The sequence below is a fragment of the Octopus sinensis genome, linkage group LG3 (assembly GCF_006345805.1).
Source record: "Octopus sinensis linkage group LG3, ASM634580v1, whole genome shotgun sequence".
NCBI classification, from domain to species: Eukaryota; Metazoa; Mollusca; class Cephalopoda; order Octopoda; family Octopodidae; genus Octopus; species Octopus sinensis.
In genome coordinates this window covers 170,933,034-170,948,517 of record NC_042999.1, presented here as the reverse complement: position 1 = coordinate 170,948,517, position 15,484 = coordinate 170,933,034, and the positions used below count along the sequence as shown (strand labels likewise).

The window sequence follows — 15,484 nt, the reverse complement described above, 5'->3', positions numbered from 1 at the left end:
AAATATGGAGACAACTACATGTGAGTATTCCAACATCTTTTAGGTTTAGCCCTACTGTGTAACACCTTTGAAAATTGTCTTCTACTACAGTCCCGATTCGACCAATATCTTGTGAGAGACTTTGATAGAGAGAAACTATGTAGAAGCCCGTGGTGTGTGTGTGTGTTAGTGTTTGTTCCCCACCATCGCTTCACAATGAGTTTACATTCCTGTAACCAAGTGCTTCGGCAAAAGAAAATAATAGACTAAATAGCATATTTAGTTAATAACTAATGGATTTCGGGCCTTGTGCCTAGATTTGAAAAGAATAAGTTCCCCTTTTAAGATATACTAATAACAACACAAAATGCAATGCTTGAAAGAGACATTTTAAACCAATCGACCCACAATAATATCTACTTTTTACACCGAGGAAAGCATTCAACCCAAAAAGCTCCGACATTTTCATCAACACCTGTATAGACTTAATGTTAAAGTTACAGGACCAACAAATGAAAGACATTGTAGAAAACCATCCAATAATAAAATGTAAGAGAAAGTTGAAACCACTAGGCAAAGTTACACAAAATACTGAACAAATGGTGAAACTGTAGCTTCCACTTCAAACAGGGTCCTACCTTCAAAATTAAAAACAATTTCTCTTGTAATTCAGACAACTTAAAATAAATTATGTTGTAAGTGTTTCTTAGAACACAACTTTAACTCTTGTTAAACTAATATAAACGGCATGAAATACACAAATCACAAGTTGCGTACCTTTCATCGAAATGACATAAGTTTGGGGGTAATACAAAATTGATTTGATCTCACATGAACCTACCATACAGGGGATACATGTATTGAAATGACCTTCTTCAAATTTTGTTTAACTCCGTAGCAGCAGAAACCGGATATCAAAATGCAATTTTTCTCCTACTGCAAAATGTATTTAAAGTATAACGTACCTTAAAACTTTATACACACGCATACTTTTTATACAAACATATCTTTTTTTTTTACGTATGAAGCTTTCTCAGCAATATGGGTGTTCCTGTCTTTAATTGTGTGTGCAAACTCACCTTGTGTAAAATACAAATCGAACTCCTGTATAAGAACATTTCTTATTTGAAAACGTTTTCTTTTAAATTTTTACTTTCATACATATATACTTGATTAAACGCACCAGCAGTGGAGAGTAATTCCATAAATACATGACCTTGCATACCTACATTGTTTTACACATGGATATAAACGTTTCAGCCGATTAATGTGGGACAGATACTATATACATTTTAAGTATGTAAGTATATGTACACATCAACGCAAATGTTGATCTACAACTGTACTACCAGTAACATGTTACCCTCTGTCTCCTACGTATATATATGCAGGTGTGTGTTTTTTACATTTACGTACTCCAACACAGAACAAGCATTCATGGTATCAAATGACTACTGATTAGGAACGCATACAACGCAAAGGTGATAAACAATATTATATTCCCTTTAAACACATTCAGCTAAGCAAAAATGACTGCGATTTTAGTAATCAATTTTACACAAGCTGTTGTTGAATATTTGTGATTTTTGCATAGAAGCATTATTACTGCATTATCAACACACTCTATTAATACAAGTGTGAGAGTGTGTGCATGTATATATGTAAATATATATGCATATATTTCATCTATTCTGAAAATACCTTTCTTATCCTATACTCAAAAGTCATGAATACAAAAACAAATACATTTCACTATTACTAATGAAAGTAGTTGCTCTGTGTAAAACTTTTCCGCACATAGCAAACTAACTGAATCATTTCTTCCACACTCTCTTTGATAAGTAAACGGGGCTGATGTTTATCTATTAAAGAAGACGTATCGCGTGAAATTTTCTTATATTTAATTATATATATTACGTTGTACAGAGTGTATGGATCCCCTATAGGTTTGAATAGATTATATTTCTCAAATATACAATTATGCATGTCATATGATAGGGTTGCTTCTCAAATAGGTATATGTGCCGTACTTTTTCACTTTACCAAATCATAATGAAAACAACATTTGAAATTAACTTGCTACAATGTTTTATTACCAGTATCTTTAAGTAACTCCATGGTTTGATTCTACGAATCAAATGGTTCAAAAATATTAGTTTCCTTGATTCAATACAGACAGTTCAACACCCATTTATTTGACTTTTCAATGCAATGCTTTATTACCAGTATCATCAGGTAAATCCATGGTTTGATTCTACGAATGATATAATAAATATTCTAAATGGTTCAAAAATATCAGTTTCCTTGATTTAATACAGACGGTTCAACACCATTTATTTGACTTTGCAATATCAAATTTCAATACTTCAAAATAGAATAATTGTTAGAAACATCTCTTTGTCTCAAATCTCATGGCTATTTTTTTTTAATATTCAATGTGTATAAATCCTGAACACTACAAGCGCCACATCATTTTTTTCCAGCAGCGTTGACACGCTTTTTACGTGCGCATTCATGCCTTAGAGGTTGCATGCATCGATAATTAGACTTAAATAAATATTTTGCACACATATGCATGTATATATGCGAGTATGATTTCCAGTATAGATATGTATGGCATCGATTGACATTAAACTTAGAAATTCAAGGTAGAATAGATTACGTGTTTTATGTTTCGCCTGTATTGTTTCAGCATATTCATTTCTGTGAGTATGTGGGAAAGTGTGTGTACTTATATTATTGAGCATGGACTTGAATGAATGTTTACAGATCTGACTTCAGCCATATGTTATCCTGATATCTGTTACTTTAAATATTTCTTTTAGAATTTTGTTTGAATTGACAAATAAATAGAACAGTCAAAACCATACTCAAACACAATCACTAGACCTTAATGATAAATTTTAAAGTTGGTAAATTTCGATTGTTGGTTTCGGTATCATTCGCGTAACAACCAGTTGTTTCTCATTGCGGTTGATGTCTAATGCAACGGGCATGGGGAGATCTGATGAAGGAGTCAAATAACTTATGAAGTTACCGCATAAATCAAAACGTAATATGTTTGAACGTCCCAGTTCTGTGGCATAGATGTATTCAGTATCGCAGCAGACACCACCCGGTCCTTCAATCGGTTGTCCTTCAACATTCTTGATGTGGAATTTTTTATTTCCAGATCGACCGATACCGTACAATAATCCAGCTCGGTAGCACGAAAGCACAATTGTCTCATCTGGTGCTATTGTCATGTAACAAGGATCAGATTTTGAAACATAAGCGATATCAAGATAGAATTGCTGTAGTGGTTTGGCTCTATTATCAAAAATGAACACGACTTCAATAACAGGTTTTTCTAGACATTTACAAATTAACCTTCCGTCATAGCTTTTAGCGATGGCACTGTACTTTGATTTACATTGGATCCTTTTATATTTTTTGAAGAAATTCAGCATGCACATGACATTTGCGACAAAGTTTCGGGAGAATTTAATTATACACAGTTGAAGTTCATCGGGTAGAGATACGATTGCGAAACTGTGAGAGTGAATGCACAATCCATGCGGCTGACTTCTCAGATCAAATCTGTTAATTTGATTACCTTTCGGACAGAACTGTAAGATTCCGTGTTTGTTGTCGCTCATCAGGTATCCTCCCCCAGGAATGATACAAATTAAATTTAAGATTGATGTAAAGGTACTTTCGTCATCGGATGTAAATTCTTCAACTTTTTGCAAATTTACAATATTGTGATTCTTTTTTAGCCCTTTAGAATTTTTCATGTCTTCTGTATGTTCTATTTCTCCATTAGATATATCGCCTTCGTAACTAACATGGCCGAATGGGCATTTTTCTAAATCTTGCAAGGCTTTTGAAAATTCCGATGTAATATTTAATGATAACACTCTTCGTGTTAGACGGTAGTCAGAAGAATTAAATCTGTTGATACATTTTCTAACTGGGAAATAAGACACAACAAACTTTGAAGCAGATTTTTCTTTCATCACCTCAGAAACTTTTTCAATACAATTTCTTAAGGATTCTATTTTTTCTTTGTAATTTTCCTCGTAGATACGAAGTTTTTCTAATTCAACATTCATCATTCTTGTGGCGTCTTTATTCAGTAAATCTCCTTTAGATGTTATCATTCGAACGATATCTTTGACATGTGCGTCGACTTTGTTCAAAATTTTCTCTTTATCACTAAGAATATTTTCTTTTTCCAGGTGTAATTCTTTAAGTTTCTTGCTTTCCTCTGCTTTCAAATCCTTCAGAAACTTCAAATGATTCTCAGCTTCGATTCGTTTTGATATGGCAGCTTGACTTATGGATAAAACTCCTTTACAGTTTTGGTGCTTCTCAGTGCGACATTCACTGCAAATAACTACTTCACAAAACGTACAATACAGATTTATTTCATTGTTATCATGACACGTGCAACTCATCATCGTTTCAAATGAAACTATTTCTTGTATTTGACCAATCCGAAAATCATTGTGAAAAGTTTTCGCCCATTCTTCTACCGCTTTGCTACGATCTAGTGGATAGGTAACAGCTTTGCAGATTGGGCAATAAAAATAGCCAGTTTGTAAGCATGACTGTTTATTATTATTTATATGATCCTGTAGGCATTCAACGCAAAAACAATGGTGACAGGGAAGCCCTTTCGGTTTGTCAAACTGATTGAAGCATATGGAACATTCGAGATCCGTCAAGCTTAAGGATGCCATTAAAACGTAGATTTCACAAAAAAAGCTGAAAAAAGTAATGAAATAATAATAATAATAATAATAACAACAACAAGAATAACAATATCAATGATAATAATAACAACGATAAAAGGACAAATACTACTACACCAATAATAATAATTGTAATGATGATGATGATGATAATAATAATAATAATAATAATAATAATAATAATAATAATAATAATAATAATGATAATAATAATAATAATACTAACAATAACAATAATAACAATAACAATAATAATAACAATAATAATAATAATAATAATAATAATAATAATAATAATAATAATAATAATAATAATAAGGCGGCTGGACGTGACAGAGGATGGACGTATTTTTACGATGCTCTGAACTGGCAACAGCGAACCCAGCAGGTCAACTGTAGAAAACTGGAAGATCTACTGTTTTCTGTAAGTAATTTGAATTACCCTCAAAATAAGTAAAAAAAAAAAAACTTACATATCTACAGCTCATACAAACGTACACCTAACAAGAAAAATTAGAAACATAAATATCTCCAATTCTGTGTGAACATTTACAGTTAGTCGTCTCTCATGACTATAAGAATGTGTAAAATTGCCTTTTAAATTACCTTTTATTGTAACAACACAATTAAATGCACGATAAAAAGTTATGGAATTAAGCACCTACTACTATATACATACAACTGAATTCAGAAATTTAAAAATATATACATAACATTGAACTCAGAAAGTTATTTAAAAAAAAGAAAGGAAAAAAAAAATCTTCGACGAAAACATCAGATAATATGTGTGAGTGAATATACATATATATACACATACATATGCATGTGGTGAAGAAGAAAAGAGAACGGGAAAAAAAAAATAAATAAATAAATAAACGTAAACAGGTTTGACCTTTTACTGACCATTAACGTCCTTTGTCTCCACCATCTACCGTGGCTATTTATAGACCCAAAGAACATGAATTCTTTAACCACCCATTCTCCAACACAATGGAGTGTTGATGGTGGCTGTGGCTACACATTGAAGATGATGATGGTGATGGTGATGTTGCTGATGATGGTGATGGTGGGAAAGATGATAGTAATAACAATAATAACTGACAGATCCCGTCTTTTTCCCTTTCTTTTCGTTTCCTTCTCCGTATTTTATTCTCATTATTTCGAACTAATACAGACACAGTAAGCCTTGAAGAAAGGAAGAGGAGGAAAGGAGGAAAAAAAATGTCCGGAGATAAAACTATCAACAAAAAAATACAGACGAATATAGATCTGCTAGTCTTAAGAAGCGGCGCTATGAGCAATGCTTACATGTAGTGAACCCTAAACTGACAGATCCATCTCCTAATATAAGAATGGATGCTCGTCATGCTTCAAGGTCAACAAATCAAACAATAAACCGCATTGGTCATTGCGCGGATTACAAAAGACCACGTACCCGAAAATTGAACCAAATCCTGATTGAAAAATCAGTTACTGGATCAAATCTTCCCAACACACAGGAGCTGGACGAACCCCACAACCGGAATATTCCAACAGATGGCCATCCATGCTCATCACCAAATAATCAAAAGAAAAAGAAGGAAAAATGGTCTAGGGAAGATATAAAGAAGTTCTCGAGGCCTTCTACCATGCCATATATTTCCCCACAGATAAGTCTAGCACTGTACAAGCATACTTAAACTGGAGACAGAAACACCCTGAAGTAAGACCCTACATAGACAGTAACAAGCTTGCCAATGTTAGAAGAAACATTATAAAAAAGAAATTACTGACTGAAGTAGAGATTGATCAGGTTAGACAAGCAATATCGGATAAAATGAACGAAGCTGCAGCTAGAGAAGATAATACAGAGGAAATGATTATAGACCAGCCCAGGGCGGATAAAAACGAAGAGAGGATTGAAAGAGTTAGTATAAGTGATAGGCAAAGTGAAATACGCCCTGAACCAATCATAAACACTAAGACAGATGAGCATCAAATAGATAAAGAAAGTCACACAAATATTGACCCAACAGAACTACATGAGCTAAAAAATCAAATCATGATTGAATGGCTGAAAATTAAAGAAACCAGCATGGATGAGCGTGATACACTTCCTAAAATCCGCAACTCTAACCAAAACATGAAAATAATTGGTAAAATCCGGCTTGCACTTAAGGATATAATTTCAGTTAATGATGTTGGTATCACAAACCTCAACCACCTATACTATGCATCCGCGAAAATCTCAACGATCCTATGTGGTGTAAAGATTAGAAAACGGCAACAGTCCCACAAAAAGCCTTCTTGGCAAGAGCGTCTGCAACAACAAATTAAAGTATTTAGATCTGACATTGAATATTTGAAAAACCTTAAGGCTCACAAGACTACCAAACCTACAAAAATCCAAAAATTACTGAAAAAATACAATATGAAAACTATACTTGATATTGATGCCACCATAGAAACCATCAAACAAAAGGTATCTGCCAAAGCTACCCGCATAGCGAGGTATGAAAAGCGTATTAGATTTTTCAAGGACAACAACATGTTCAAAAATAACACCAAGAATTTTTACAGGAAGATAGGAAAAACAGCGTTTACTGCAGGGTCTGTACCATCAAAAGAAGAAGTGCAGAGATTTTGGAATAAAATCTGGGCAGAAGAAAAAACACACAACGAAAAGGCCCCCTGGATTGACAGAATATCTACAGAACTGGACCCCTTAGAAGAGCAAAAGTGGGAGGGTGTCAAGGTAGAAGATATAAGATCTGCTCTCAGGAGGTCAAGCAAATGGAAGTCTCCAGGAAAGGATAAAATTCCTAACTTCTGGCTGAATGCCTTCCCAGAGAGCCATGAACTGCTAACAGAACTGTACAATGATGTTCTGCAACACCCTAGTAGGATGCCTCCTTGGCTAGTTAATGGGTTAACATTCCTGCTTCCAAAAAGTGAAGAAACAAATGAACCAAAAAACTATAGACCCATAACCTGCTTAACAACTATGTACAAAACTCTAACATCTGTCCTGACGGAATATACCTATAGTTTTTTTAACAGACAGCAGCATATTCCCTAATGAACAGAAAGGATGTAAACGTGGATCCTACGGCTGTAAAGACCAACTACTCATCAATAAGATGATCTTAGAAGATTGTCACAAACGACACAAAAACTTATCAATAGCCTGGATAGACTATAAAAAGGCTTTTGATAGTCTACCACATAGCTGGATTAGGAAATGCCTTGAAATGTATAAGATAGCACCAACTCTGCGAAACTTCTTGACTGTAAGTATGAGATCATGGTGAACCACACTAACTCTGAACAGTGACAGTGAATCCCTAAATGCTGGTGATGTAAAAATTTCGTGTGGCATTTTCCAGGGTGACTCACTGTCACCACTCCTCTTTTGTTTATCCTTAATACCTCTCTCAAAGCTGCTCAATGACGCGCAGTACGGGTATAAAATGTTTGATAAAAATATAAATCATCTCGTTTACATGGATGATTTAAAGCTTTTTGCAAAAAATGATCAACAACTCAAGGGCTTACTAGCGATAGTCAAACAATTCAGTGACGACATCAGAATGCAATTCGGCCTCGATAAATGTGCAAAGGCTACCTTTATCAAAGGAAAAATGACAGAAACATCTAACGTTAACCTTGACCAACAGAATGTCATAAAAGAACTAGACCCAGCGGAGAGCTACAAGTACCTAGGGGTAATTGAAGGGAACGGAATAAGGCATTCAGAGATGAAGGAAAGGATCAGGAGAGAATGCTATCGAAGAGTGAGAGCAATACTCAAGACAGAGCTGAATGCAAGAAACAGGATCGAAGCAATCAATGCATTAGCTATACCAGTCGTGACTTACAGTTTCAATATTGTTAACTGGTCAATTACTGAAATATGTCAGCTCGACAGAAAAATAAGGAAACTGTTGACAATGCATAGAATGCACCACCCTAAGGCAGATACAGAACGACTCTATCTGCCAAGAAAAGAGGGAGGCCGTGTCTTTTGCAACTGGCAATAACAATGAAGATTGCTACAATTGGCCTAGACACCTACCTGAAAAACTCTGAGGACTGGATGTTAAAACTTGTCTCAAAACATGAAAACAAGAAAGCATCATACTCAGTCACAAAACAGGCAAAGGAATATCTAAGTGAATTCCGAATACAACCAATTTCGGAATTAGAGATAGACATACAAGAAACAAGCACAGAAAAAGCTAGGCGCATGAAAACCCGTGCCAAAACTGCGGCCTTAGATATTCTGAACAATAAATGGCAAGAAAAACCTCTCTACGGCAAATACCCAAAGAGAGCGAATAATGCAGATATCGACAAAGCCCTGACCCATCAATGGCTAATGGCCTCTGGCTTAAAATCTGAAACAGAGGGGTTTATCATAGCAGCTCAAGATCAATGCCTACCAACAAGAAACTACCAGGCCAACATATTAAAGATCAGAAGCAGTCCAACGTGTCGTGTATGCAAGCAACAAAATGAAACCATTGACCATGTGGTCTCCAAGTGCAGTCTTCTAGCGCCTACAGAGTATCTCAACAGGCACGATAGAGCTGCACAATATATTCACTGGGTAATCTGTAAAAACCTGGATTTGCCCCATGAAAAAAACTGGTGGGAACACAAACCACCCCCAGTGCTTGAAAATGACCACATCTCACTCCTCTGGAACTTCACCATTCAAACTGACAGGAAGATAGATGCAAATAGGCCAGACATCATATTGAAAGACTTCAAACAAAGAACATGCCTCCTCATTGATATGACTGTCCCAATCGATATAAACGTATCTGTCAGGACCTACCAAAAACTGAGCAAATATAAAGATCTTGAAATATAAATCAGCAAAATGTGGAAGCTGAAGACTAAAACAATACCTGTTGTCATAGGTGCCCTGGGAATGATAGCAAAAGGGGCTGATAGCTACCTAACTCAGATACCAGGAAACCCCAAAATGGCAGAAGTTCAAAAGATAGTGCTCATGGGAACTGCTCATATCCTACGCAAAATACTCTCTATGTAACCTCAAGGTTTAAAACAACCATAATTTTCGGTTTAAAAAAAAAAAAAAAAAAAAACTTTTTTTTTTTAGACATTCATTAGTACAACATCCCCACCCCCCAAATATATGGCACACTAGGCATAACAACAACATGAACTTCCAACCCTGTTGTCTCTTGAGGTCTCTGGGTGCCAACTTGTACAAATATAAAGCAAAAGTCAAACATAGAATAATAATAATAATAATAATAATAATAATAATAATAACAACAACAATAATAACAATAATAATAATCGTAATAATGATAATTATAACAATAGCAATAATAATAATGATAACAGCTACTATTACGCCAATAATCGGAAGAAGAAGAAGAAGATGTACACAGACATGACAGAGTTGGGACAATATACATTGGAAGCTATGCCAATGCTATAGAATAACAACTGAAAAAAGATGGTATGGGCGCACACTAGAAAAGGTAACAGAAAACGAGAAAGCAACCATTTTCTGGGATATGCCAATACACACAGATAGAGAAATTAAGGCCAATAGGCCGAATATAGTTGTCAGAGATCACCAAGAAACAAAATGTTTCTAATCGATGTATCATTACCAACAGATGACAATGTTTCTCTAAAAGAAACATAGAAAACTTCAAAATACAAAGATCTGGAAATAGAGGTAACTTGAATGTGGAGCCTAAAAGCAGAAACAATTCCTATCATAGTAGGCATATTAGGTATGATAAAAAAAATATTCAGATATATACATAGCAAAAACACCAGAACTACAAGTATATATAACATACAGAAAATAGTACTGCTAGGTACCGCACACATCCTACGTAAAGCACTTTCAATACAGTAAAAATTGATTATAAAAAAAAGCCTTCGACAGCATACCACATTCGTGGATTCTGAAATCGCTGGACATTTTCAAGATTTCTCCTGTGATTTTAGATTTTTTAAAGTATAATATGTCATTATGAAACAAGAAGCTCCAATTATATCATTCTAATGGAGTATTGCGCTCAAACAATATTAGTATAAACTGTGGCATTTTCCAAGGTGACTCACTTTCACCACTAATTTTCTGCATAACACTAATACCACTCTCAAGTGAACCAAATAGATCAGAGTGTGGCTACAAAATTGACAAGAAAATAAGTCATCTATTTTATATGGATGATTTAAAACTATATGGCAAAGATGATGAAGAGCTTGAAGGACTACTAAATACTGTGAAAGGATTCAGTGATGATATCGGGATGGAGTTTGGCCTTGAAAAGTGTGCCAAAGCCACTTTTAAGAAAGGGAAATTGGCAAAGTCAAGTTCAATCGAATTAGATGTCGTAAAAATAATAAAGGAACTTGAGCAGGAACAAACTTATAAATACCTAGGAATAAATGAAGGCTCTAGTATCCAGCATGCAAACATGAAAGAGAAGGTTAGGAAGGAATGTTATAGAAGAGTTCTAGCAGTCCGGAAGTCTGAGCTGAATGCATGTAACAAGATGTTAGCCATAAATTCCTTAGCAGTCCCAGTTGTTCTTTATAGCTTCAATGTGCTTAACTGGAATACCAGGGAAATAATACTGACTTGTAATAATACGCACCATCCAAAGGCAGACGTGGATCGTCTTCACCTTCCCAGAGCTCAGGGAGTTTGAGACTTGATCCAGCTTGAACGTACGCAGAAAACCACCATAATCGGACTAGCCAAATACCTTGAAACAACCAACGACTGGATGCTAAAACCTGTTGAAAAACATGGAAGACCGATAAAGCTTCACTCTATTTTGAAAAAGAGCAAAAAATTCTCTACTGATCTCTTAGGTACCTACCAGATGGATCAGGTTGAAGGAAATGCAACAGCCTAGCATGATTCCCTCTTGGCTAGTTAATGGTGTTACATTCCTACTGCAAACAAATGAAGATACAAATGAACCAAAAAATTATAGACCCATAGCCTGCTTAACAACAATGTATAACACGCTAACATCTGCCTTGACTGCATATACCTATAGTTTGTTTTTTTATAGAAAGTGGCATATTCCTTAATGAGCGAAAAGGATATAAACGTACACATCAATAAGATGATCTTGGAAGATGTGTCACAAAAGACACAAAACTTGTCGATAGCCTGGATAGACTATAAAAATGCTTTTCATATTCTACCAAATAGCTGTATTAAGAAATATCTAGAAATGTATAAAATATCACCTAATCTGCGAAACTTCTTGTCTGTAAGTTTTAGATCATGGAAAATCACACTGACTTTGAAAAATGACAATGCATCTCTCAATGCTGGAGATGTAAGAATTTCATGTGGCATTTTCCAGGTTGACTCTCTACCACAACTCATCTTTTGTCTAGCCTTAATACCTCTCTCGAAATTGCTCAATGATGTACAAAATGGCTATAAAATGTTTGATAAAAATATAAATCATCTCTTTTATATAGATGATTTAAAGCTCTTTGCAGAAAACGTGACCATCACCAACAGGGCTTACTAGCAGTTGTTAAACAATTCAGTGATGACATCAGGATGCAATTTGGCCTCGATAAATGGGCAAAAGCTACCTTTATGAAAGGAAAAATGACAGAAACATACAATGTTAATGTTGACCAGCAGAATGTCATAAAGGAGTTAGAACCAGCGGAGTGCTACAAATACCTAGTGCATTAATGAGTAAAGTATTAGGAAAAATGCCGAATTGGAAGGACCCAGGACCAGATTTAGTTCAAGGCTAGTAGCTAAAGAAATTCAGTAGTTTACATGGAAGGTTGAGAGAGCAACTTCAGGATTGCCTTAATGGAGGAATACTACCAGACTGGATGACTAGTTTTTACTTTTTTCTATATATAATAGATCATGCGTTCCTCTAGCCTTCTTCCTGCAACCTTTCTGATTTGGGGGCAATAAATTCTGGTTATCAAGGTTCTCGTTATTCCCTTTTATATTTGTCGTATATTTGATCCCCCTCAGTTTAGTATTAATGAAAGCAAAAGCAGGATACCTGTTCAGAAACAGTAAGGGGAAAATAAACCATTTGCTTTATACGATGATCTGAACCTTTTTAAAGAGAATATAGAAGCAATAGCTTCCTTAATACACTGATTGTTAGACACTTCAGCAAAGATACAGGCATGAAATGTGGCATAGATATGTGTGCTATATTAGTCATGAAAAGGGGATAGATGGTTAATAGTGAAGGAATCCAATTACCATATCACTGGTCAATCAAATCACTGAAAAAATTAGAGAGTTATAAGTATCTAGGTGTATTAGAATCTGACAAAGTACTAACTATAGAAATGAAGACGAAAATTGAGGAGAACATCAGAATAGTGGGGAAGCTAATGAAGTCAAAGCTAAACGTTCCAAATCCAGTGAAGGCTGTAAATACTTGGGCAGTATCCTTACTTAGATACCCAGTAGCTTCTGTAGATTGGACGAAAACTGAATTATGAAAGCTAGACAGAAGTACTAGGAAAGAATTCAATATGAATGGATAACCCAACCCAAGGGCAGAAGTAGAAAGAGTATACTTACCCAGAAAGGAATGTGGAAGAAGACTAATATCAGTAGAAGACTGCGTGGATTTAGCTAGAGCAGATATAGACTTGTGTGTAGGTAATAATAAAGAAAGTTTAAGAGCTGCTAGCGTCAGAGCAAGACATAGGGAAACCAAAGAGCCAAAGTAAGTTAAAATCCAGAAAAAAGAATAAAAGTTTTCTGGCTGGCAGGAGAAGACTTTGCATGGTAGGTTTCCAAAGATAGTTGCAGCAAATAATATTAGCGAGACATAGTTATGGCTGTAGAAAGGAAGGCTGAAAAGGGAGACAGAATGTTTGTTAATACTTGCACAAGATCCAGCATTAAGGACTAATTGAACAAAAGCCAAAATAGACAAAAACTAAGTAGACTCTCAATGTATAGTATGCAAATCAAAAGAGGAACTTTTTACTCATGTAGTAAGTGAATGTAGCATGCTGGCACAGAAAGAATACAAGAAAAGACATGACAACCTGGGAGGGTAATCCACTGTGAGATATGTAGAAAGCTAGGATTTTACCATACTGATAAATGGTATGAACATGAACCTAGTAAAGTACTTACTCGAAAGCAAGATACATATCATGTTGTGGGACTTTAACATTCAAACTGACAGAGTAATAGAAGCTAGAAGGCCTGGTTTAGTAGTAGTAAAGAGAATAGAAAGTGCCAGATAATTGACTTTACAGTACTAAATCATGAAAAAATCAATATGAAAGGTATAGAAAAAATAGCAAAGTATCAGGATCTAGTCTTTGCATTACAGAGGCTATGGAAAGGGCGGGTAAAATGTATCCTAGTAGTTATAGCTGCATTAGGAACTATCCCTAATGATTTGAACAGATGGATAGTGCAAATAAGCATAAAACCCAGTACAGCTCCAGGAAACAGAGTTATTAAGGACAGCTAGGATACTTAGGAGGGTTCTTGTCATCTAAGGTTAAACCAATGTTGAGAATTTTCTGTTGTGTGTATAACAACAACAACAACAACAACAACAATAATAATAATAATAACAATAATAATAATGAAAAAGAAGATAAGGAAGGAAAACTGTAGACGAGTTAGATTAATGCTTAAAACAGAGCTCAATGCGAAAAACAAGTTAATAGGTATTAACACTCTAGCTGTCTCAGTTATAAGTTACAGCTACAAATTCTTAATTGAACACTAAACCAACTGACCAAACTAGACGGGAAACATGAAAAATAATGACAGGATTTACGATGCACCACACAAAATCTGACAGAAAGATTATATGTGTAGCGAATTGAAATTGGTAGAGACCTTATACAACTAGGAAGCTATTATAAAATAATCACTCTAGGATTTCAGAAATATCGAATTCAGAAGCAAGCAGAACTGGTCCAAAAAGCCACAAAACACGAGAAAACAAAAAACTGTTTTTTGCCTTTAAGGAGGCTGAAAAATACAAATAATAAATAATAGTACCTGACAACCATGAAGAAAAAGAAGAAACAACAAAAGCTGTTAAGCAACTGAAATCTAAACTAAAGCTGGAACAACAAAATACCATGATAAAATGATGGCAAGAAACTAAACTCTTGGATAAGCTAAACAGAGAAGAAATGGACAAAGTAAAATCCCAACAATGGTGGAGAAGCTCAGGGCTCAAATCAGAGAGGTCGGGATTTTTAATTGCCGCACAAAATCAAAGTCTCCCCACCAGAGACCACCAGAAACGCATACTGAAGAAAAATACAAGTAACTGTAGAATACGTGGTGAAGAAACAATAAATCATACTGTCTCTGGTTGTCCAGTCTTGGCTAAGAAGGAATATATCTACAGACATGACATAGTTGGGGCCTATATACAGTGGAAGCTATGTCAACACATGGAATAACAGCAGAAAAAAGATGGTGCAGGCGCACCCCCCAAAAGCGTCACGGAAAATGACGAGGCAACCATACTCTGAGATATGTTAATAGACAAAGATAGAGAAATGAAGATTAATAGACCGGATATAGTTGTCAGAGATCATCAACAAAAAATGCCTTCTAATCAATGAATGAATCCCAACAAGTGACAATGTATTTCTAAATGGAACAGTGAAACTCTCAAAATACAAAATACAATTGAATGTGGAGCCTAAATACAGAAAGAGTCCCTATAATAATAGGTGCATTGGGTATGATTAAAAAAACATTTATTCAAATACATAACCAGAAC

At 35.1% G+C, this 15,484-nt stretch overlaps 1 protein-coding gene across 1 annotated transcript in view; it reads right to left on the bottom strand.

Annotated features, from left to right (window-relative positions):
- Positions 1 to 2,050: 2,050 nt before the first annotated feature.
- LOC115209596 (tripartite motif-containing protein 2-like) overlaps positions 2,051 to 15,484 on the bottom strand; it is a 35,848-nt gene continuing 22,414 nt past the window's right edge. The window contains exon 2 of the mRNA XM_029778035.2: positions 2,051 to 4,728. Coding sequence (XP_029633895.1) covers positions 2,883 to 4,703 — 1,821 coding nt within the window. The 5' untranslated portion in view covers positions 4,704 to 4,728 and the 3' untranslated portion in view covers positions 2,051 to 2,882. The remainder of the gene's footprint in view (positions 4,729 to 15,484) is intronic.